The 25,743-nt window shown below is 41.9% G+C and overlaps 1 protein-coding gene across 1 annotated transcript in view; it reads right to left on the reverse strand.

The window, feature by feature from the left end:
• Positions 1–2,917: 2,917 nt before the first annotated feature.
• Positions 2,918–25,743, reverse strand: part of ANKRD33B (ankyrin repeat domain 33B) — a 44,988-nt gene continuing 22,162 nt past the window's right edge. The window contains exons 2-4 of the mRNA XM_058026774.1: positions 18,300–18,429; positions 12,801–12,941; positions 2,918–6,110 (exon numbers count right to left, since the gene is read on the reverse strand). Of these exons, the coding sequence (XP_057882757.1) occupies positions 5,260–6,110; positions 12,801–12,941; positions 18,300–18,429 (1,122 nt within the window). The 3' untranslated portion in view covers positions 2,918–5,259. The remainder of the gene's footprint in view (positions 6,111–12,800; positions 12,942–18,299; positions 18,430–25,743) is intronic.

Consider the following 25,743-nt stretch of genomic DNA (forward strand, 5'->3'; position numbering starts at 1 on the left):
TGGGGCTATAACTTAAATTCCCCATTTACTTTTTGATTTGTGTCCCATTAACACTGTCACACAAAAATGCAGAACACTGGATTCTGCAAAAAAATGCAGAACACTGGATTCTGCAAAAAGCTGGCTTCAGTATAGTGGCAGCAAACACAAGGAAACATTAACTCCCTGCTGCTGCATGTGGTGTGAAAGTAAATATTTTATCAGCTTTGTCAGCAGAAAGCTGTGCACAGAGGCTCAGGAAGCACCTTTGGTGGTTAACACCTCTCTGAGCTGACTTCAGTTACTATGGCACCCAGAGTAAAAACCCCATTGGCACGCACACACACGGAGCAGAGGTGTTCCAGCAGCTCCTGGGCCCCTTTCCTGATCCGCATTTACAGGAGCTCACTGCTCCATCAGTGCCTTGTGAGAAATCACTGGATGCATCCAGGACAGCACCCATGAGCACAGATTTTGCACATCTGCCTCTGGAGGGTTTCTGCTCATTTTCTGTTTGGGAGGAAGGGCTTGGGCAAAGAACAAACTGGCATTTGTGTGGGAAGCTGCTACAACAGGAAGGGGAAAATGAAGCACCTGAATCCATTTCCCAGCCTCTTCTGTTTCCCTGAGAGACAACTGAAACAGGAGCATTTGGCCCACTAATTATCCACAAACCTGTGCAGAGTTTTATAGATATGAAAGCATCCAAAGCCATTGTAAATTCAAATGTGCCAAGAGAAGTGGCAAATTTAAACCTGACTAGGCAAAATTAATGTGCATAAGAACTTTAATTATCCAATGAAGTACAATTTTCACATAATCCCCTGCCTCTTCTCATGCAAGTGCTCCATAGTGTTCAGTGAAAAGGCAGCTGGTGTGTTTTCCCTTTGTAGCCTTCATAATATATCCCAAATTATTTGTTCCACATACAGAACAATTATTTAATACTGGCTTTTTGAGAGATGGTCATCATTAACATATATAAGTGCTGCAGAATACCACTAGGAGGTAAGAGGCTTTTTACATGTATATGTGTTAATAATATATGTTTAAAAAATTTAAATTACGTATGTATCTATATATTTTATGTACGTATCTCATTATTACTTTATACTGGAATGGTGTTTATGTGTGCCTGTTATCTGCAGGTTGTTTTATAGGTATGGTTAAGTGTAATACCATGTGTAATTAAAATTACCTAATTAGATAGGTGGGGAACTGATTTGGAGCATCCAGTTTGCCCAGTCTGGGATATCCATATTTAGCATATTTAGCATTATAAAACACATCTCAGTCTCAGCATGGATTTGGCTGATATCATTTATACTTCCCAGTGGTCAGCAGCTCCACAGCCAAAGCAAAAAGGGTCCAGAGTTCACAAAGCTTTTCCATAAATGCTATACTTAGCTGTACATAGGAATTCGCCAAACAGAAGAAAATTCCTGCTCTCCAGAATAAGATGAGTTGGCCCTTCTCATTTTCCAGCTTCTTTTCTAATACTGTGACAGCCTGTGATACCTTGGGAGGTATCTATGAATACCTTTTGGTTTTTTTCCTTACTTGGATGATGCCCAGTGCAGTGGCTGCTATTGGGTGATGGGGAAGATGGTGCCTTTCAGGAGCAAGGCTACTGGGAACCCCATGCTGAAGATCTTCCTTACCAGAGATGAGAGAACAATTTTAGAAAATGTTGGGAAGCAGTAGGACTTCCATCTTCCACTGTCACTGTCATTAAATCCCTGTTAGTACAATTACTGCAGAACCAGGTTGGCCATGGGGCTGGGAGCTTCCTGGGAGCACCGTGGTGAGATGATCCCAGGGCACCGAGACAAGGAATGGCTGTGCTGGCAGACACAGCCCCCATTCCAGTTACAGCACTCCAGGACATTCCTCCCACTAATGTGCCACCCTACAGCCTGGCACTGAAGGCAGGTACAACACCTCCCTCTGCCCTAAGAATTAATGTCCTGTTTCCCTCTGAGGAGCATCTTTCTGCAGCAGCACCTCTGCCTTCCCTCAGGGGCTCCAGCTGCCAGAAGTGCTGCCAAGGGTTTGCTTGCTCTTTTTCAGGAGGTAAACTGTGCTGCTTGAGTGACCAGGAGCAACCTGAAGTGCAGCCAGTATTGCCTGGCATTTCATAGTTATGGATCTCTTGGGGGAAAAGAAATGCACAACAAAACACAGATCAAGCCACACTATTTGTGCTGAAATCCAACAGAACTCAAATCCTCCTTGGCAGCAGCAGCTCGAGGGGACAGGTGGCTAAAAGCAGTCCAGGTGTGCCTCCTCCTCCTCCTTCTCCTCCCCCTCCTTCTTCTTCTTCTCCTCCTCCTCCTCCTTCTCCTCCCCCTCCTTCTTCTTCTCCTCCTCCTCCTCCTCCACTGTGGTCCCTTTGCCACAGGTTTCAGGAAGAGTTTTGTGGGAGCTTTGCCCACTGCAACCTTCAGGCTGGTAAGATAAACAGTGAGGGGTGCAGCCTTTAGGGAGAGGACAATGATGAAGAGGGGAAGATAGCAGGAGAGCAGAGAGGCAGCAGGGGAGGAAGGCAATGAGGACACAGAAACCTGTGGCCTGCACTGCCAAACTAGCAAGTGAAGGCTTTACACAGACTCCCCAAGTGGAGTCCCACTCTCAGCAAGGATACTGGGAGACCACCTGCTTGCAGCAGAGCAGCATGGACACAGGCCAGCAAAGCAATGACTTCTCTCTCCAGCAAGACAACCAGTGAAAACCTGATGGGAAACAAAAGCAATAGTTTTCCTTAACTCCGAGGGAAAAATTCAAAATGAATGGGAGTTAACCCACAATAACTCCAGGGAAACTAAACAGCTTTTTGGTGATGCTGGTGAGTCTTTTGATGAAAGTGAATGGGCTTTTAGATCCACTGGAAAGTGAAAGGCAGCATCCCCAAGCCCCTCGGAAGAATGAGAGTGCCAAGTAAGTTTAACATCTTGTGCCTCTTTTAATGGAAATATCACGTTTATGCACATAAACACAGTAAAGTACAAAGGATTAGAAAATAGGCTTTATTTCCAGCCCCTAATTCTAACATACTGTTCATTAATCCCTGAGTGCACCTGTCAATTGTCGGTCTCTTGCAGGTGGTACTGAAAGTGCAAATTCAAGTGCTCAGCTGTAGCACAGGTTGCTTTTCAGAACCAAATCTGAGTGCTAAATCTTCAAAACCCTGGGTTGGCAGTAAACAAAAATTAACAGTTAAACCATTCAATCCAGTGTACCAATTTGAAATCTATCCTGATACCTTTGCCACAGCCAGCCAGAAGATTATCTGCTGGCTTTCCAAATAAATTTGTTCAGCTTGTACTCTGGTCACCCCAAAGCCATTACAAAATTGGTGCCTATGAATTGCACAGCCCTGATGCACTTGCAGATTAAACTGCTATTCACATTCCCAGGTCTGGGCAGGTGTATTGGCAGGTGCATATTCCTCCAGCTCTGACCCAGGAGGTGCCACCTGGCACTGTAGTCTGGCCAGCACAGAAGTACAAAGAACAGGCTGTGTGGAAAAATCTTTATCTCCCACATCGGTCCTAACCCCTGTCAGACCCCGCAGACAGGAAATGGCAGTGCGGATCTGGGCTCCAGTTTTCAATCTCCTGAATTTATTTCTCCCATGGCATGCACAGTTTCATTACAAATTCAGTGAGACTGTGGCCAGCCTTTGTGCTGTGGGACTAAAGGATGGAAAAGTTTTTCCTCTCTTTAATTGAGGGAACAAACTTGGGACAGCAGCAGCAGCTGCTGGAGTCTGCCTGGGCTCCAGCACAGCAGCACCTTCAGAAGGAGACACTGCAGCACATTTCAGTTCAAATGTGTGCAAAGCCTGAGCAAAACCTGAGCATGTGCTCTGTGCTGTTTGCATGGGACCTCTACTTCTATGAGCGTGGTCTTTCTTCAGCAAGCAGCAGGTTTACAGCCCTTCCTGACCAAAATCTGCCAGGGCTTGGCTTGCTGTTCAGCCTGATGGCTGGTACAACCAGAGAACTACTTAATGGATCCTTAAAGGAGCACAAAAACTTGCAGCAACCTGTGGCAACTGCCACTTGGAGATGCACTTCCATGCTAGGGAAGATTTTCTCCCGGTGTGGAGACAGGGGGTGAGGTACTGCCCTCCTGGGGCACACAGAGGTGTGGTACCCAAGCTTACAGGGACATCTGGCCACATCAGTGCCTGAGCTGCCTGGTACTGCACCTCTGACTGGGTATTCACAGCTTGTGGCTGCACTTGACACCTGGGAAAGTTGCTTGAACCTCTGAAAGCTGCATAATATTCTTGTCCTGGCTATATTCTGGAAAGGCTGACAATAAACCTGGTGAGTTTTTTAAAAAGAAACTTAAATATCAACCTAAAAACTATCCACTGTGCTTCACCATCTCCCTTATTTCACAGTTAAAAGCAATGACAAAATATTCCCTGAGACTAAAAAGGAGACAACAGATAATGGATAAAGGGAAATCTATTGGAGGAGGCATATCTTAGGTGATGGTGGCAATCAAAAAGTGTCTCATCTTCTATATTTCTTCAAAGAAATAAATTTTCTCATCTTCTATATTTCTTCAAATCACTCCCTGCACCTGAATTACACTTGCAGAAGATGTGAATACCTCAACTGCACAGATATTCATATTCAGCCCTTTTTAGGTTCAACAGAGAAAACAATAGCATTAAGAACTGCATCCATACAGACTGTATAGACTTGTACTTAAAATCTGTTTACTGCAATAGAAATAAAGTGCTTAGTATATCCAAAACAACTGTAGACCTGTATTTTCACTGCCAACCATCACTGTGGTAAATTTTAAACTTTTAATTATTACTGTAAACCTTTGCAATATGTCTACCTAAGGAAGAAGAGGGAGGAATGTCTAGTGTCAAAAGCACAACTCCTTAATTTTGTCCATTACAAAATGAACAAACACAAACCACAATCCTTTGAAACACATTTTTCAAGCTGTTTCACAGTCATTCACCAGGAGCTGGAAAAACAGGAATCCACAAGAGGACTGCACCACTTAGAACGTCCTGTCAACAGCAGACCAGTAAACCTAGTAAGTTTTCCAGCTCAAAATAGCTTCCTGCTCCACCATCAGCCTTGCTGTGGTATAGCCCTTGCTGTATTTATGCTCCTTCCCTGCTCCTGCCATGACTCAGTATTCCAGCTCCATGAGCAGCGGGCATGCACAAAGGCATTCAGTCTGTTACCTTGCTGGGATAACAAGACTAGCAGCTCAAGAACCTCCTCAGCAGCTACCCTCAAATCAGGTCCTGCTCTGGGCAGGAGACACCTGCCTGGGCTTTTGAGCCTCTGCTGCTCTATTCTTCTCCAGCTCCTCTGCCTTCCTCCGCTCCTCTTTCAGCTCCTTGTATCTCCATTTGGGAATCTGCAGGTAGGGGTCCTCCTTGGCACTGCTCCTCCTCCTGGCCTTTTCTGGCTGGAAGGTGGGCGGAGGAGCCTTGCTGACACGGACCTTGGGGATGACAAATCCCGGCCGGACGCTGCTCCGTCGAAGCAGGTGGAGCGGCAGCAGGCTTGCTTTCCTCGTGGCTACTGTGGTCACCTGGGACACGGCCATGCTGATGGGCTGCAGGCTGGCTCTTCGCTCCTTCTTCTTGGCGACCACGGTGACTTTGGAGTTCTGGAAGAGCTTCTCGTAGCTGCTAACGTGGTCTTTGTCTTGAGATCGGATCTCCTCTGCTCTCTGCTTCCTCAGGATCTCCTGCACGGCCAGTCTGCGTTTCCCCACACAAGGTGGGCTGCCTGGGCACACAGTCCGGCACCCCAGGGCGATGAAGGGACTTCCCAAACTTGTTGTCACCTTCACCATGTGGTCAAGGACCCCATCCTCTTCCGGGCCATAGAAAGACCGGAACGAGACGGCGGCCCTTACGCACTCAGAAATCTTCTGCAAACAGCTTTTTGGCTCTGCAGCCTTGGCAAGAAGTTCCTTCATTTTTGGCCATTCTGGTTTATATTGATCAGAAAACTGTTCTGGGCATGGCCTGTCCATCAGCTTCTGCATGACAAAGGCAGACTCTGATCTTCCTGTGAAACAAGCCCATTCCCACGAAGTCAGTCCCCGGCTTGGGTCAGTTGCATGAACATTTGCACCTCAAAAGAAAAACAATTAGCATTAATTAACTAAAACACCCACATTTCTGTTATCAGAGGTGAGTCAGGCAGATCCCTACACGAAAATGTCACATAAAATACACAATACTATTTGTGTCAAAATGAACATGCAATAAGGATACTGATTGCTGATTTTATGAACTCCTTATGTATTTAAAACAAGGTAAAAGGCATTAAGACTGCATATATGAAATTCTCATAAAATTACAAATAATGAAATAATGAATTTCACCTGCATTTAATCTTGACTGCCATTTTAATATCCATGAGCTCACAAGAAAAGAAAAGAGTTACAGATACGGAAAGAAACAACTCTCAACAAAGAAATCCTTCTCCATATAGAATGGCGGACTTCTTACTGGTCACTTCCACTTGGAAGAAAGGTCTTAGGCTAATGATCGCAAGTTCCATGAAAATATCCACTCACTGCTCATTATGACTAAAAATAGCAAATAAAATATAATGAATTTCTTTTAAACTATCTCCATTAAAAATGTGGGGGGAAAAGAAAGTTAAAAATGTGCAATTCATGCTCTCTTATGTCTGAAAGGACCCTGTAGAATTAGGAAATGTTGAGAAGATGGTAACAAGAGTGATCAAATATAAGGAAAGTATCCATAAATGTCAAAGAGGGGATAATGGGTGAGATGGACCTTCACTCTGAACCCCGAACAGCTGTTCTCATCCAGCTGAGATTACCAGCCCTAAGGAAATGAATTGTTAGTCAAAACATTCTGTTATTGCTAAGTGGACTGGCCATAAAAGGCAGCTGGGATACAGGCTACACAGCAGAGGCTTAGACATCTGAAGTGTTTTGTCCTGGAAGGAAATTAATTCAAGTGGCCTATCCTCCTCCCATTCCCAATTTATGATCTTTATCTCTCCAATTCTGATGTCTGTCCCCATCACCATTCTTTCTTTCTCACATATTTCTGCATCCTTTTCCATCTTTGCATTTCTTTTGATCTGTCCATCTTCCTATAAGACCCCACACATTAGCTTTTGCCCTTGTTCTTCACTCTTTTGTTTTCAAGTGGAGTTACACTCTTCTCCCCGGGGCCCTTGGGTGCTTGTAAAGAGGATACAAGAGTATCATGAGAAGCAGGCATCCTAGTCTGCCCTATGGTATTCCTTAGTATCATACCCACATTCCTTGGCAACCAGAAAATTTCAGGGAAGTCCTCCCATGATATTGAGGTGGGGCTGTGGGCATTTGTCAAGGAGAGTGGCATGTGCCCAGTCCTGCTGACAGAAAAGAGCTCTGTCAAGGACACAGGAAGCTAAATTCAAAGTGCACCTGTGGAAGAATTGCTGCAGAACAATGAACAGCAGCAAGGGATTCTGGAAGCTGAAGTTAGCAGGACACTGTTGCAAACAGCCAGCAGATTACAGCTGGTGAATGCTAAAGGATACAAAAGACCTGTCAAAAAATTGGCTCGATGGCACCAATTAAAAAGAATCTCAGAGACGTGTCAAGGACTTGACAACTGGCACCATATCCTGTGCTTTGCATCCAAGTGATCCTAGGCACACCACCTGGGCACACACATCTTGATGCTTTACAGTACATGAGTGTGAAGGTGAAGAATGAAATCAATGAGAGAATGAAGGAATACTCTTTGGTGTCAGGCAGACAGGTTCTTAAACTGAAAATCCTTTGGTTTATATTCTGTCTTTGAAATTTGACTGATCTCAGAGGGAGCTTTGCACGCTCCAGTCTGCAGACTGCTCAGCAGATCTGTTCCCTGGGACAGGCACAGGCACTTTGCCCAGCCGCCTTCAACGTTTAGTCATGGTTTACTCATATCTCTGTCCCTGCAGACAGTTTCTGGGTTTCTTGAAAGAGTTTAAAGCTGGGATACAAAGAACATTTGATTTATTGAAGGGCTTCTTTACCAGATGAAGGACTATTTTCAAACAGCCAACACAAAACTGACCTACACAGATCTTGCCACAAAAGTGACAGTCAATCCCATTGCTTCGCAAGAAGGAGATGTCCAGAAATCTGAGGAAAGGACCAGAGAATACTGGTAATGAGACTGTTACCAGAATACTGGTACAGAGAATAATAATAATTTTTTTCCAGATGGATTATCTTGGAGACAGAGGAATAAGGAGTACTTGATATAAGGAAAAGCAACCACAATCCAGTTTGTGGTGGGTTCAGCATAACCTTTCCCACAAAGGACGTTTTGTCATTAGAGGAAGATAAAGGCAAAAAGAGAGCACAGGAAAAGTGATAAAAACCTCAGCTTTATTAAATTAGTTCCTAAGTCTCTGAGAATATCCCTAAAGAGAAGACGCTGGAGACACAGATCAAGAATGGATGTGGAAGGAGACACCCTAAGCAAAATTGCTGATAACAGTTTAAGTGTAACGTAAGTGAAATTTGCAGAAAGGACACTCAGGGAGAGAGCACCAGGGCACTGCAAGGAGTCAAGCATGGGACCCAGACTGGAAGGCAGAAAGGAGCCAAAGAGAAGGAACGAATCAAATCAAAGAGTTCACGAGCTATGGATTTGAAGAAAGGATTGCAAGATCTCAGAGGCAGAATGGTCTGATGAAGTTCATGACTGCAGAAATTACAGATAAATCAGTGAGGGAAGGGAAAAAGACATACCATCACATACCTCCTGCTTCACTAACCTCTTTTTGAGCCTCCCTACACAAACTTCCTATCTTTGGATTTCCCTCATCTCACAATAGCCTCTTGCCCTAGTCTCTTCTCAACACTTGCCTGAATCTGAACTCCTTCCCAAAAGAGCTCACTGTGACTGTGGCAAATTATGGAAGTTGTTTCCTTGATGTACATATAACAGACAAGGAATTAATACAGGAATAACAGCAGCTAAAGGAATTGTCTTCAAATAAAAAAAATTATTTCTCAGCTTGTAAACAAGCAAGAGGTCTGAACAGCTGTTTACCATTATCTTCAAGAAAAAATAATTTCAGCTCTGATATGGTGCAGCTGTGAGAATCTGGAGCAGAGTAGTTCAAAAAGAACAGTGTGAGAAAGTGCTCACTGGGGGCTCCCCACCTTTGCTTGGGGCCTACACTCAGCTCTGATCCTTGTCTGGGCTATGCCTGTGCCCTGCTGGCCTGGACCCTGACCCACAGACTTAATTTTTTGTTTTGCCTCAGACCTACCTTGTCTCTATGAACTTGCCTTTGTCATCGTGGACTTGCCTGGCAATCACTGCAGTGCTGCCTGATCCAGGTTATTGACACCAGCCCTGCCACGTTCCTTAAAGGAGCACCATTGTTGATGAGGCTGGTGCTGTCACCCTTGGCTTACCTTCCTCTGAGGAGAAGCCCATTCTTTCTGACAGATGGGTCCCCAGGTGTTTTGGAAACTCTGTCTCAGAAAACAATACTACAGAGTACTGAAATCCCAACCTACCAACAGAAATCAATGCTGACTTTGTACCTTGTATCACAAAATCCCTTCTAAGGCATAATTCACCATAGTTTTATTGACTTTCTGCACAAATCAGGAGACATTCCTGAACAAACTTGTCATTCAGCAGAATGCCTTATCTGGAATATACATGAGTAGTCATGTCTCTTTGTAAATGTGATAGCAGTCTTATAGAACTAATTGCCATTTCAGTGTAACTATAGCCTACAAGTTTTCTTTCAGGAATGCTGCACTTGCCACTTGCCTTGCTTTTCCTAGAAGTTTCCCTGAAGATCATTTTCAGCACAATCAATTTGAACACACATGCTCCTTTAGGATATAAATATCCTATTTTATTAAGACTTCAAGTCCTTTTCAGATGCAGAACTGGCATCTTGATTTTAAAGACGGGGCTGAGGAGGCTCAGTTGTCTGTTGCCAGCTGGTTTTTGGGTGGTGTTTAAAGCCCAGTCTCCAGATCCAGGGCCACTCTGACAGCATTACTAAAGCAGCACTGAGTTCAGACTGGAGATTACAGCAGGGCTTGACACGTGAACCGCAACCAGCATTTGTGGCTGGCTCCCCTGATGAGCGCTGGCATCGGCGCGGTGCTGGCAGCGCAGCAGCCTGTGACAAACTGCCGGTGGGAGAGCGGGCCCCCTTCACCCGCTGTGCGCTCACAAACAGCACATTCACATGTTCCAAAGGCTCCTCTGAAAGAGCAATGCTATGGCCAAGTGTCGCAGAGTGCCTTAATCTTGTAGTGATTGACCTTGGCCCCCCTCCACGAACTCAAATTTCAGAAAGAGCAGTCGCTTTGGCAATCCAGCTCCGACCATCTGTCACACATTGCTGTTACCTCTTTCCCCATCTGACTGTGCTCAGTCCATGCTAAGGCAGCTAGGAAGGTGAGTTATTCTGCTTTGCTGACCTCCTGCATTGCCATCAGCAGAGGTCTTACCCAAGCCACTGAACGGATACCAGGTTTAAAACCTCCTGGCTGTAACTCTTTTCTAAACACACATAACTGCTTTGTAGCTGTGCAAGGAGACCCATAGCTAATTATGGGTCTTTCCCCTCTATCCTGCCATGCATTTTACATTTTAATATCAAAATTTTGCTGCTTTATTTGTGAAATTTATTTTTTCACCAAATCTTTTAATGACGTCTTTTACCTCCTGCAGCTCACTAGTACTTAATTGTCAGCACCCACTCAGTGTCTCTTAAATCCCAAACTACTTCTAAATCCATTCTGAATGAGAATTTCCCTCCTTCCCTCCCTCCATTTCACCAGACTGTGCAGTGCTAAAAAATACTCGGATATTAAAATGGGTGAAGGCAAATCACTGCACTTCCTTTGTGGCCCCTAATTTCAGCTGAGAATGTGAGGAACTGCAAGTACTCACAAAAACTGCAATTTAGAAAATGAAAAGTATATTAACATGCCAGATCTTTAGTTGGTGGATGACCTTTGGTATCCTCTCCATCTCTGATGCAAAAACAGGCTGATAAAGCTTTCTGTAGGCAAACTCAAGATGGAGGCTAAAAAAAGCCATTTTATGGCTGTCTAAAGGTTTGTTCTCCCCAATGTTCTGGTTTTTTATGAATCATGGAAACAAGAAATGGCTATTCAGATGCCAGAGGCAGCAACCACAGAAGTGAACTTTGATAATAATATTTTAGTATAAGAATCAGAAAAACAAGTACTGGGTTATATGCATAGATGAAAGGTTGGGAAACAGCTCCTAGTGACCCAAACAGAAAGAACAAGCTTCCCTCAGATCTCTAGTGATAATAATAGGTCATGACACCATAAGGCAAATTTGACAAGTCAGAAAATCGTAGGATTGAAGTTTCATTTTAAGTGATGATTTATAACACTCACTGGAAAATTCTGAACTAGCATCTGCATGATGTATGTGTGAGTCCAGGCAGTGCATCTGTTTCTAGTGGTATTCGAGCTCTGGCAGTAGTTTCATAATTTTCTGTCATAAAAATTTAAAATGAATGATCCAGTTCCTAAGCCTTTGTTCCAGAGTAAGAGGCTACAGAACCTAGCAGAAAATAACACACCAGTTACCACATCATGTTTTCTGTGTCATATCAATGTCTAGAAACTGGATATTATGGAATGAAGGATAGTAATATCATGGAATGAAGGATAGTAATATCACTATGCTTGATAAAATTGTGCGACTTAAAATACTCTGATTATGAAGGGTTAGACTCTTGTGACAGCAAAATCACTGAAATGAACTCCTTGTTCAAGATCTCTCCCAATGAGATGGACCTGTAAGACTCTTGATCTGGACAGTAACAATATTCACATGCCATTTGTTATTATTCCCACAATATTTAATTTGTGTTTTCATATTTGCATCTGAAAAACAAGAATATATACTAGTATAAGCTAGTTATTTAATTGTTATCTAACAGTTTATACAACACTTACTTCATATAAAAAACCCATACAATATTGTGGCTGAAAAATGCTGTATGTTAGGACTGCTCTTGTAGAGGCTGGTGCCCCTCAAGGGGCCTTAGGATTCTCCTCTCCAGGACCCCTTCACCTTGCAATGCAACACAGCCAGAAATTCAACAGCAGACAAGAGCCAAGAGCAAGAAACATAATTCCTGTTCTCCGATGCAAAGAGAGACAGGTGGGCAGAGAGGGACCTGCTCACTCCCTGTGCCACAGCTCCCTCCTTGCAGCAGACACAGACCTGGTGGTGCCCCGTTGCTCATAAACCTGGAGACCAAACTCAGAGCTGCAGAGGCATTAACAAAAAAGTAAGTGACCAGATTTCCCACCAGTGTTCCCTGGTGGGATGTGGCCCCTACACCCAACACTCCTGACAGGGCAAGTTTTCCAGTCCCCAGCACAGTTCAAGGCAGAAATGGAGGTCTGGCTGTGGTCCCACCCTTGCAGTGTCTGCCACACACAGAGATGGCAGCCAGCAACCAGCGTGTCTTTCCCCCTGTGTCATGGATTTCATTAACTCCTGTTCTACAAATTTTGGTGATCCTGCTCCCCAGACTCTCCTGGAGACAATAAATCTCACCTTCACAGCTCTAGGAGAGCTCCTGGGCGAGGTTGTACAAGGAAACTCCTGCAGCACATGCCTTCACTGTCTTGCCTATGGCTTTTTTAAAAGCTGCACCCATTTCCAGGGAAGGCTGTACCACAGTCCTCAGAGCAAACATCCCAAGAGCCAATTTTCTTCTTGGTAGTTGTTAGATGGTGACAAAGAGGAAGAAAAGCACTTTGCATACCTGCCATCATCAAGGCTTTCACACATTCTGTTCGGCCTTGCATTGCAGATTTCATCAGGGCTGTGAATCCAAACGCATTCCTCTTCTCAATATCAAGCCCAGGAAAATAGTTCAACAAATAGTTTGTAATGGTTATGTGCCCTTTAAAGAAACAAAAAAGCAGAGAAAATGTCATACAATGCAGGTGCTCTCTCAAGGATAAACCAAAAATTTACTCCTGCAGGTCTGATAACTGGAAAATGCAGATAATTAATAAGATATTTTTTCTTTGTGTCCTCATCCACTCAACGTTGTCATCAGCCTTAGGGTTAAGTGGTCCTGACTTTGACCAGAATATTGGGATAGGAGGTGGAAAATCTGGGTTCCCACATTCTCTCAAATTTCTCTCCTTTCTGAAAAGTCAGTTTAAGGTACGGGAATAATTGAAGATCAGAAATGGTCACTCTGAGTTTGCAAGGGGCCCCAGTTTCTTGACCCAGTGAGTAGCACTGCAGAGGGAATCCTACACCTGATGCCCCATCACCAGGGGCAACTTATTGCAAAGGTTCAGCTTTTTCCCTCCCCTGATAAATTTGAGCCTTACAATCATGCTGCTTCATTAAAAAGTGATGACTGCACATAGTTGTTCCAGCCAACAATGCTTTCAAACTATGCCAGGCCTGATACAAGAGAAAGGAGTATTTTGTGTAGCATCCCACATTTTTATTTTTCCATCTGACAGTGTAAAGCCACTTGTCTACTCTCCTGCAGTTGGGAAATGGGATTGATGTTCAGTTTTGGTAGTAAAATAAATTATTTAAGTTCTGATTCTGAAAGCAACTGTTGTTGCCACTCATGTGCCTCATGTGCCAGGATAACTGGTGTCTACAAGGCTATATGGAGGAGCTGAACACATCTCTGGCTAAATGGTTGGAAGACCAATTAAGACATCAAATCTTTATAACTGGACTATCAGATGAATAGCTAGGGCCATTATGACTCATTCAAAACAGTTTTCCCTTCACTTGTCAATCATTTTATGATGCTTCGATGCTCTATAAAATAATGCCGTCTGTCAGGCAGCTGCAACAATCACAATTTAATTAGCAAGAGCTGTAAAAATATTCTCTCATTTTGCTCTGCAGACCAGATGACTATTCAGTGATGCATGCCATTCAAATTCATCTAGAAATGTTACTGAAGCAGATTAGAATTCATACAGGACAATGTTAAAAGTCTGTAGCATCACATCTGCTGTAGATTTCATCAGCAGCCACTTTGTACCAACACAGTCCTCCATTCATTTTGAAAAGCAAGTTAAGGAAGTCTTTAACAATTAATTTGTGTTGCAGGTGCTACTCTTTCTCTCCTAAATTGTTTTTACTCGGTTACCTTTCTGCATAACTGGAGACTCTCATGAAACCTGAGCAGATGTAGAGATAATGCAGATCAGATGAGCAACTCCAGAGCCAGAGAAAACCAAATAAAAAGCTCCCTGTACCTTGAGCAGTCTGATGAGAATGAAATATAAAGTTTCATCAAACCACAACAAGCTGAACAAAGCAAAAGTGAACTGTGTTCAGGGCAGGATCAAGTGACCTGGTCCTGCTTACTCAATACAGAGAATTCAGCTTTGCTGATTCTATGGCATAAAATCAAATCCTAGAAAGGAGTCAGTTGCTTCTGGGAGAATTTTTGTGCCCAAATTGTTTTGCAGGACATGGTCTGATTCAGTGATATGCAACATGTGTCTTCATGAAGGTTTTGGAACAAAATCCTGCTTTTTGACCACAAAGACTAGAGACAAGCTGAAGAAGTAGTAATAATAAAATTGAAGATTTTTCAGCAGTTATTACATCACTGACAATGTTCTTCCTTTTGCCAAAAGTATAATTACAGTAAGAGATGTTTTGCAAATCCGGACTGATCCTTAGAATTAATCCTGAAAGACCTTAACCAAAACTCTCCAAGGGACTAGAAATGGCCTCAAATTAGACAGAAAAAAATAAGAGCTGTAAAATATGAAAGAAAATTAAGAAGTTTGTGATTCACAGAAGTTTTGTGTCTCAGGGATTCCTGAAAACCAGTTTTAATCTGGAGGATCTTCTGTCCTCTGAGGTTTTGCTTCAGATTTCCAGTTCAAACAGATATCAAATTCAAAGCAAAACTCAGAGCTGCCAAGTTTTAGTTCAAACCCTGTCGTACACTTTTGATTTAATGCCATGAAGTTTGCTTTGGTTCTCCTGTGTCTGCGTGAACGAGCAGCCTGTACCTAATTTATAAACTGGGTGAGCCTCCTGTGATGTAAAGTCTGCTGTGAAAGCCCTGTGCAGCTCTAAAATAAACGAGCCTGGGCTCAGCCTGTTTGGTGATACTGAATTCAAAGCAGGCTTTTGCTGTTTGCAAGCCAGATCTACTTCCTACCAGAACTGGCATGCCAAGGGCTCACTTCTTCTCCCTGCGAGCCATATTTAGAGATCAGCACAGATGTCTGTAATAGCTTAATTCACTTAATTGCTGCCACAAAGGAAAGGCCTGTAATGATGACAATATTACCTAATAATCTGTGTAATGCAGGCAGAAGGATAAGCTGCATAGTAAGGAAGACCCTTTGTCAAATAACATCTCACTCCTGAACTGTACCTGCAAAATTCTTGTGTTTGGCCTGCGGGCAGCGAATCCTTCCTCACAGATGGATGGAACCAAAGACACCCAGAAGGCTTTGTCCTCTGGGTGCTTTAGGTGTTTGTGTTCTCATGTCTTTCTTAATAAACAGAAACTGGGATAACTTCCAATTTTGTGTTCCCAGCAAGGCTCTCAAACTGGTGGTTGTAACATAAAACATCCATACTTTGTAAGCAAATACAACTCCCTCTGAGCACCAGTGCATGCCAATTACTATACACTGATGTACCTATGTCCCCATCAGCAGCAGAACTGAGAAAAAAAAAATTGTAATTTTCCTTCTTCTCCTTTTCCACTTGTTATTTCAACCACATGTTTGTATCAATCTCCCTTTTCTTTCTGCACTATCCTTGTAATGATATTTAATGATTTTGCTTCTGCTTCAATAGCATTGCCACCCATTTTTGGGCACCACCTGCTGCAGACTGCAATGCATTTACAGTTCTGGAAGGCAAGCTCTCTCTGAAAAGGGATATAAGAAATAGGAACCCTAGAGTAAGCAGGCGAACAGACCAATTTTCAAATGTAACATTTACATACAAAGCAGAGCATTTTGTGGTTATTTTTCTATATTAATAAGCTTGTTAAGACAGAACTGCTTTTCACTGATCCTTCCAACCTGTCTTTCTCTGGTCAGCCCATGAAGAACACTTCAGCCTTGGATACTTTTGTTGGAGGATGAGAATCTCAAATTAGAAATGGCATAGGCAAATGTGGATTTTAAACTCCTCAGCACAAGTGAAGAGACCTCCCTGTCATCTGTTTTGGTATCTATACACAAGGAACAACTCCTCAAGACCACATGATTTTTCCCATCCAGCTCCCCTTTGAGGTCTGGCCATACACGATGGCACACCTGGCAGTGGATCATAACAAAAATGGCAGCACTTTCTGAAACCTTCAGATGTCATCTCACAGATATCTGAAATAACGTGGATTTGCTATTAGACTTTCCACAGCAAACCCCATAGTTTTGGTATAAACAACAGTGATTTCAGAATAACTTATTTTGCAAAAGTGTGATTACTTTCACAGCCTAAAGTTAACCCCTCCCCCAGCAAATAAATTCTCCACTGAAGGCAAGCTTGCATAAGCTTTGCTTTCAGGTCTTTATAATGCACTGCTCAGAATTACTACTTAACATCCAGCAATAATTAAGCAGCATCTATTGCACTGTAACTCCTCTGGTTGCAAGGTTAGCCTCACAGTAATCTCTATTAACACTGCAGCAGTATTGGTGTAAACCCTGTAGCTCAGGATTAGCACAGGCAGGGGAAAACATCCAAGTTGTTGGGGGTTTGTATAAATTTCTGTTGACTACAGTAATTTCCAGTTTCTTTTGGGATCAATAGCAAGTACTGGCAGAGAGTGTCAAGTCAATGTCAGCCCACTGGATTAATTCTGAGCTCATTATCATGAGTTATAAAGGTCAAGAAGGAGGCAGTGTTAAACCTTTTTTAGTTCAAATTTATATTAAGGCAGATAAATAAAAGTAGATTAGTGTTTTGGGGACTTCTCCACCTTCTTTGGAAAGCTACTGTACTCATGACTTTGCTACGAATGTGGTCACAGTTCTTTTTTCCAGTATTCAAGACCCATCTTGCAGGAACTTTCACAGAGTTCACTTTTTGGTACAACACAAAGCAAGGTTAGGTACTACCTGGAAATGTCCAGTGGCGCCATTACTAAATTGACATGGAAACCGAACTGCTCCAGTCTTTAGATGTGGCTTGCAATGCCCATTGATGCTCCCTGATGGCAATCGGTTCCCTTCAGGCAGCCAGTGTCCAGGAGTAAGGACTATGTCCCAGGAGCTCCCACAAACATCCCAGACTCCTCACCAGTCAGCAGACATGATAAAGGCCAGCTGTGCATTGCCTTGGAAAGTGACTGCCTTTTCAGAGTGCCTTAAAACACGCAAAGGAAACCAGAGATGCAGAGCCAGGCAGTCCCCGGCTTTTAGACCACAAAGTGATGGCTTCCTTCCTTGGAGAAATTTTTCCTGATTTACATGGTTTCGCACTTTGTTGACACTCGTTAGAGGAAACTAAACCTTCCCTTAAAGATTGAAGCACAGCCCTTCAGTTTAAACAGAAATAATCAAATTATTGTTTTCTAACTCAACACTGGAAGCAAGGAACTCTCCTGGGAGCTTCTCTTACATCTAAATGATCTATAAGACTCATTCACTGTACATTACCATGCTGGGTGGAATAAAAGCAAAACCTTGTTCTAAACTCCAGCCTGCATCAGGATTAACATGGTTGATGTTGATATCAGCTGTTACAAAAGGATCATTGGCAAATTCTAAAGCCTGCTGAGATTTTTTGCTTTTCAGCTGTGGAGTGGATGAAGGATGTCTTAGCAGATAAGGTATTTCTTAATGATGATATGTTTTCCTACAGTTATCAATTCCTACAGACTCTCTGAGGCAGGTGCAGCAAATATGGGAGGAAAGCACTAATGCAGCATATTACATGTCCAGTGCTCAATTGTTGCTCGCCAGAGCAAACATTGGAAAATCAGCTTAAAGGAACTAAGCACTATAATACTGCACACTTGGGATGAGGTTTTCTTTATTTTAGGCTAAAATAATTAATGGTGTCTACTAAAAACATATAACTTTTGCTCCCTTAATCTGCTGGATAAATACTATTGTAGATTAATTAGTTCAAAGAAAATCATGACAACCCTGTTTGGGAGTGGGCTTAGCCAGAATTATTTTACACAGAATAATTTCTTTCAGGGATTTGAAAAAAAATCCTAAAATTAAGTGGCCTAAACACACACTCCTCCCAAGACCCTGCATGTAAGAGGTGATACAGAGAGTCTTACCTGCCTGAGCAGCTGTAATTAGAGCCGTGTTCCCCTCGTTGTCCTGCCAGTTCACATCAAGGTGAGGGCATTGTGCTAAGGCCATTACAATATCCACATAACCTTGGTAACAGGCAACGATAAGACCATTCTGTAAGTAAAATATAAAGAGAGACTTAGGTTTGCCAGACTGAGAAAAATTCACTGAAGAAGATTACTAGACAGCTGTTTAATTTTTTTTTTTTCTTCCAGACTGAAGAACTGAAAAGGTACCAGCACAACTAGTGATCACCTCCAGGCACAATGTTCAGATCCATACACTTCTTTTTATCTCTGCCCTTTGGCAAGTAACGTTTGATACTCCTCATAAATACCTAAGAGAGTAGGTATTACATTATACTACATGCAAAGTAACTGTTTATAAATGGCTTATGCTTATATGACTATATACTCTATACCCAAATGAGAATAAATCTAATTTTATTATATAATAAAATGAACGCAGCAGGTAAGATGAACTGGACCTGTTCTGAATATTAATTCTCTGAAAAACAGCTATTTGTTCCATGAAGGGAAAGTGGTGGGCAGGAGTTGTGTTCATACTGCCTGTTGCTATCGTTAAATAATTCAAATTTCCCATTAGAACTATGCCTCCTTTTTTTATAATCATAAATAAAATTAAATTGCTTTTAGAGGTCCTGTTTAATGTGTTTTATGACAGCTGGAGGCTGTAAAATTTCCAAGAGGAAGCCAAGCCAGGAGGTAAACCCTGTAACTACGCTCGGTACCCAGATTGTGTTTCACTCCACAGCAGCAAACTGACAGCTTCCCTAAAATACTGCAAAATACACGTGTCATTAATTAAATAGAACCACAGTGCTTAATCCTGGCTGCTCTCTTGACCACCAGGATTAAAGCCATTATCTCCAGTCTTCAGGATTGCTTGGGCAGCCCTGGTTCAGCCTGGGCCTGATGTGTGTAGGGGAGGGCAGGTGCAGACGCATCAGCGCTCCCTGCGCTCCCTCGCTGCTGCCAGCGCGTCACTCAGCGAGCCTGAGCTCTGCATGAGCATCTGACTGACTGACTGCGCAAAAGATGGGGGCAGAGACACAAATCTCAAACTGCCTGCTTGCCCGGCCTGCCTGGAATGCACTCACACCAAAGACCTGCAGGGAGAACCTGGTTATGCAAACAGACTGGCCCACCCCGACTCCTCCATCATTTTTCTCTTGTCTACACATTCTCTTTATTTCTTTCTCCGCGGACATTACTAAGACAGAGATGTTCAGCAGATGACAACTGTGGCCTCTTATTTATTGTCATCTTAACTAGTTACTTATTCAGTGTTCTGTTTCACTGTTGTTCTGGATAGTTCTCTTGGCTGAGGTGGCAAACACCTTCACTGAGATACAGGAGTGAGAGATACTCTTCAGGCTGTTCACAGGCTATGTAGGTTATTTCTCAATTACATCTCTCAATAAAGTAATTACTCTGCTTTCTTTTGTTCTCAATTCACTCTTGCCCTCAGCATGAAGCGACACCTACCATTGCTTTATAAAGGGCATCTTGCTTTATAAAGGGCATCTTCATTTTCTTGTGAAGTACATCTAATACTTCAAAGCCTTCCCTTGGAATAGTGCAGAGGAACAGAGGATTCTGCCAAAAGTCATTTATTTTCAGCTTTTTTTAACTGAACGTATGTACTTTCCTGGTGAGATTGTACAGATTAATCCAAGTTTTACTGTAATGTAACAGTCTTTAGCTTTAAGAAAAATGTGTCAATGTCCATTTTCTAAGGGTTTGAGCATTATTTCAATTCTTTAATAACTTAATTTCTCAACTGATGATCAGGATATAGGTCTTTACAACTCCAAAAAGAGTGAAGATTTAAAATACCATGCAGTCATTCAGTAAAATGTCTGTTACTTCTGATAGCAGAAAATTAAGTTTACAATTGTTTGGAGACCAAAAGCTTTTGACAATAAGAAAAGAGATTCTATTATTCACTGGAAAAAATGGCATTCTTGAAGATAGTTTCAAAAAGGTTGTAAGAATAAAAAAAAAGTAGCTATCTCTACCTCTAATGAAAAAAATAAAAACAACCTGTTTCACCCAATATCTGGAGGATATTTTCACAGCATGTTTTCACAGAACATTTTTTTGTTCTAAAAATAGTTACCAAATGCTTAAAATAAGTTTGGTTTTTTGTTCTCTTTGTAAAAGTATGAAGTTAAAATATTGTTAAAGTGCAGTAAAAAAAAAAAAAAAAAAAAAAAAAGATAACAAACATTAGTGGGTTTTTTGGTTTTTGGGGGGTTTTTTGGAGGGGTTTTTTGCAAGAGGTTTTTCCATTACAGTAGAGGGATTTTGGAGGGATTTTGTCCTACTTTTAGTGGACAGATAGGAACTGATACATCTAACACTGGCATTCTGATTTCAGCAGATATAAGACACAAATTATCTTCAAATCAATCAAACTCACTCACCATTCTGTGTTTAAACACCAGAAGGATTACTTAGGTGTCAACATTTTCTGAAGTTTATTTTCCAAAGATGCTATCAAAGACTGCTTGCTTAAGGATAAAGAAAGGCAAGAGAGAGCAGGAGCTTTCTGAGGGATTACATGATGCAGTAGCACAGAAAATCATCCTTGAAGAACAGTTTTACAAATCTGAAGTGCGCCAGATAAGAGTGTGAGAACCCAGTATATGGGGGAGTGCACACCTAGCAGTCCCTGGGTGAGAAGCAAAACAAGCTATGGCATGAAAAAATTAATACAAGTCCCTTCTATAAAGCTGATGTGGTTTTTTTCATCCCTTTTGCAGTTCTGTGGGAGGTGGGTGAGACAGACTGCTGGCTGAGGGACTGCTTCCCTTTGCACAACCCTTCCCACCTTAGTGTCAGATGCTGAAAGGGGGTGCAGGAGGCTGCAGCTTTACCATGAAAGCTGAAATAGACTTCTGGATTTGATGGTTATATTCCAAACTTCATGCAATGATACAATGATAATTTGTGTTTTCAGGTTGCTTTTCTTTTTCCTATTTTTTTTCCTTTGCATCCATTTCTGATTCTGTCTATATTCTGCTTGCTGAAAGCTAGTACAAACAGATCAGCCAGCATGTGAAATCAGTCACTATCAAAGTGACTCAGTCTAAAATCTTTAAATTCATATACCAATAAGTACTTCCATATATTAAAAACTCCTTCAACAGTCTCAATTAATAAGTGATACAAAATCGCCTCCAGCAAACTGTCTTTTGAAGAGATCAATAAAGCAGTAGCCTTTATCACAGCAGTGTGCAGGAAAATACAGCTGTGAACCTAATGTCTTTTCAAAATCTAAAATAAATGAGTTTTAGTTAGAAAATACTGAACCTGAACAATCTGGTTACCCTCGGAAGAGACATGACATTAATATTCTACCAAAGGCACCCATTATTCTGCTCCTTATATGAAAGGCTACAGAGCAATTATGAAATGGTTAGTGTATATGGGAAAAAAAAGTATTTTTAAAATTGAATCTTACCATTATTTTTGTCACAAAGACCAATTCTCAGAAGTACTCACTACTTGTGACAGCTTTAGGAGAAAGAAAGATTGATAATTCTTCAAAGAATATTCTCTGCCTAAACTTTGACAGCATCCTTTCCCCTCTCTTCCCTTCTCCATGTCCTCCAACACCACTTATTTTAAATAATAACAAAACTCAAACAGTTCCCATTAATATATAATAATAAGTATCAATTATTAGTGTAACTGTACACATATCACAAGGTGCAAGCAGAGCATCCTTGCTTTTCAGGGATACTCTGTTATCTGCCTCGCTCTCTCCCGATCAGTGGCCAGGTTGCTGCCCATCATTCTCCCAGACCAATGAGACAGATTCTCTGTGCATAAGAGACTTAAAATATGAAACAAGGTTTCCAACTGATCCTGTTTCATTTTTCAAATACCATGCACAGGCCCTGTGTGACAAACAGGAAAGCGTGAGCCATCCATCACACCAACTACATTAACATTTACTGTCGTTTTTCCACAGAAGGGGAGGTGGAAAGCAGCTCAGGAATGGGTTTTTTCCAAGTAGAAGCCACAATACTTCCAGGTGTTGAGGGCTCTGTCTTTTCTCTGGGGAATATTTGACATTGCACGGAGCTTTCCCACATTTTTTCTGTAGTATATGATATACCTGACTTTTGTGTAACCAGCACATTTTTGAAAGATCCCCCTTTGTTTTGAAGTGTCAGAAAAATTAAAAATGTTTAGAACATATGACAAAACAGTCCCAAACAAAATACTTGTTTTCCATACATTCTAAATAAAGTATAACTACTTTTCTTATTTTCTTCTCACAGTACACAAATTAACACAACAGGCATGGGACTACCTGAAGTTACTCAGATGTTGCAACACCTTCCTCAAGCAGTGAATCTTCTGATTCTGTTTCAAATTAAAATTCTCCATGTGCCTTTGATTTCATGCAAGACTGGAACAGTGCTGCCACTATGAAAATAAACTCTGTTTTGCTCAGCTGTGTTGGCTAATGACATAATAACATGTCTGATTAAGTGAGGTCATGGATACCTCAAGAGACAATTTTATAAATCAGATATTATGACAAAATTACTGATGTAGGGCTATTTGTATGCTAGATCATTACAGATAATAGGGATCACAAGAAATACCGAAGGATCAATATTGAACTCAAGCTGAATAACAAGCAAATCACATGCAGCATGCAATTTATTTAGCTTTTTTAAAGTTCTCTTCAGGCAACCTATTTTCCACCAACACGCTGAGAATGAAAACAGCTTATTATAGTTTTTTGCCAATTACCCCAGACAAAATGAGTCTGGCAAAAGGCTAAAGTGGTATTACCCATTTCTCTCCACAAGCACTGTGATAAACAACTGTCCAGTTTGCTTTGCATGCATCTGTAAGTGCTAATGACAATTCTGCAAGGCTGGTTTACTAGCAGTGATTAAAACCACATGTAATTGAATTAAATGAGATAATGATTCATTGTAATCCATAATCACATGCAAGGACAACAATGAAAATTAAGTGTAAGTTAAAAACATGTTATTAAAAAATATTGAAAGTAGTAGAAATGAAAGAATAAAAAAGAACAAAGGAATAAAAAGCCGTGTTGAAGCATTTTCTTGTTGATTCATAAAAATAATTCATGTGTTTAATATTTTGTCTTATACAAAACTCATGCGATAACAGAATTTTAAATAATTTCAGGGTAATTCTGATAATTTTGATCGCCACTAAAAGCTCTGCAACTGTGTGAAACTTCACTCTAACAGAGATTTTACATTTATGTTGTATTTAAAAAGCAAAATGTAGCACTGAGCACCATGATCTGCTAGATACTAATTTTTTATCATGCACAAAACCTTCCAGTATAAAAATGGCAATCTGAGAAACTTTCAGAAGTGGCTTGAGCTTGTTTTATATTTGGTTTAGGTTGATTATTTCAACAGCGACAGAGACAAGGTAATTATTCAGGTCATCAGTCCCTCAAGAAGTGGTGTTGATGTGCTACAGAAATCCATCAAGCACATAAGCCCTAATATTATCTGCAGAAAATAATTTAGGCTGACCTTTTAAAGAAAGGACTGCAATGGCTTAGCCACATGCACATTTGTATTGCGAAAGAGACAAAAAAAGAACGGGAAATTTAAATAAGTTTTGTCCAACGGTTGCTTGATGACAACTCCACATGCCTGGAGGGGAAAAGGAGGGAGAGATTAATTTTGCCAGGGAAAGTGCTCAGAGAAGTACAAAAGGGTGTCCAAGCATGGATGGAGCATCAGTGTGCAAAACTCTCTGCCTGCTCTGCAGAGGAACAGAGTAGCCCAAAGCCTAATCCTGCATCCAAAATCGAGCTCAAGTGGTGCTGCCCCTGCCAGGGACTCAATACCACAGGCACAAAATTGCCACCTTTGCTTTGCAGAGTTGTGAGCATTTACAGATTCATTTCCCAGGATGGACCGTGCTCCACTACATAAAAACACAATTCAGTCCATGGACACACAGACGATGACCCATCATTTTTCTGCTCCAATTTTTGGGATGTGTTCAGCTTCACTTATTCCATAAGCACCTCTTCAATCAGTCAGGCCACATGTCTTTAAGGAAAGGTATATGTATCATCTCTGCAGAAATCCTTACTTAATCTATTCTAATCCAAATCCCCATGATCACCTCTAAAAATAGTGCCAGCAAAGTTCGTTTTACTACGCCTGCAAAAGCTTGCATTACACAACAAAGAGAACCCGTGCCACTTGTGTAATAAAGCAGACAACAGGAAAAGGTAATAAAAATAGTGGGATTTTCCTTATTCACTAACATGTACATCATCTGAATTAGTTTCAGCATCACTGGTGATGCAAGCAGCTGGCAGAAACCAGAAGTAACTGCTAAGAGCCATAAGGGACTTACAAGCAAATAAATACATGCTGAGTAGTCAGAGATATTCCAGTGCGTGGGATATATAAGAAATACATGGCAATTCTGAGAGATGCTTATGAGATATTAACCTTCTCTACTTTTTTTTAATAATATCAAGATACATAATAAAAGCAAATAATTCAGTAGGAAATCTAAACCCCATGAGCTGATGGGGACCTAAGGGTTGTGCACTGTTCCACAGGAGGCTGAAACATGTGCCCAGCTCCAGCAGTGCCCCATGTATCCCAACACCAGCCATCTGGCTGCCTTTTGACACAGCTTTCTTGACCAAAGTCTAGGGGAGAGGACAGGGGAAGAGATGATCTTCAGCCTATGGGAAGCCTGATGGGAGGAGAACAGGAGCATTACACCAAAAATAGTGATCCTTCCTTCCTCCTTGCTCCTGAGGCAGTTCTAATCTTCCCATGAGGCAAAGTCCAGGGAAGACAACACCTGGGTGCTCGGGAGCCCCACACCTCATCCTGCACCCCAGGGATGCTCCAGGAGCTGTGGAGGCTGACTTCTCTCTCACACTTCTTTATCTGCTCCATCTGCCACCACCTCCCACCCTACACACTGCCACCTCTCACCCCAAACCACACCATGTCCAGGGGCCTGGGGGGTGATGAAGCACAGAAGATATTTTTGGCCTGTACAACCTGACCAGCAGCCTGTGGTGGCCAGCACCATCTCTCCCCATCACCAGAGAAAAGGGCTGCTTTGTTCCTGGCGGTATCACATCCTCTGGACAATCATTTCCATGGCAGAAGCAGGCCAGAAGCAGAGGACACTCAGGATTACATCTAACAATGGGAACAACCCTGCAGAAAAAATATGAGCCAAGGGATGCTGTGCTGACTGAGTGGCAGGAGGCCTGGGCTGCATTGCCAGCTGTTTTCCTCTGACTTATGCTGATGATACCTCTTGAAACAGCAGCAACTAGATCTATGTTATCATGTGAAAAATCTTTTGCTGCTCTCTCCTCTGAACCTCAGCAGGAGCTGAACAT

The sequence above is a fragment of the Melospiza georgiana genome, chromosome 1 (genome assembly GCF_028018845.1).
Source record: "Melospiza georgiana isolate bMelGeo1 chromosome 1, bMelGeo1.pri, whole genome shotgun sequence".
In the NCBI taxonomy this organism is placed as follows: Eukaryota; Metazoa; Chordata; class Aves; order Passeriformes; family Passerellidae; genus Melospiza; species Melospiza georgiana.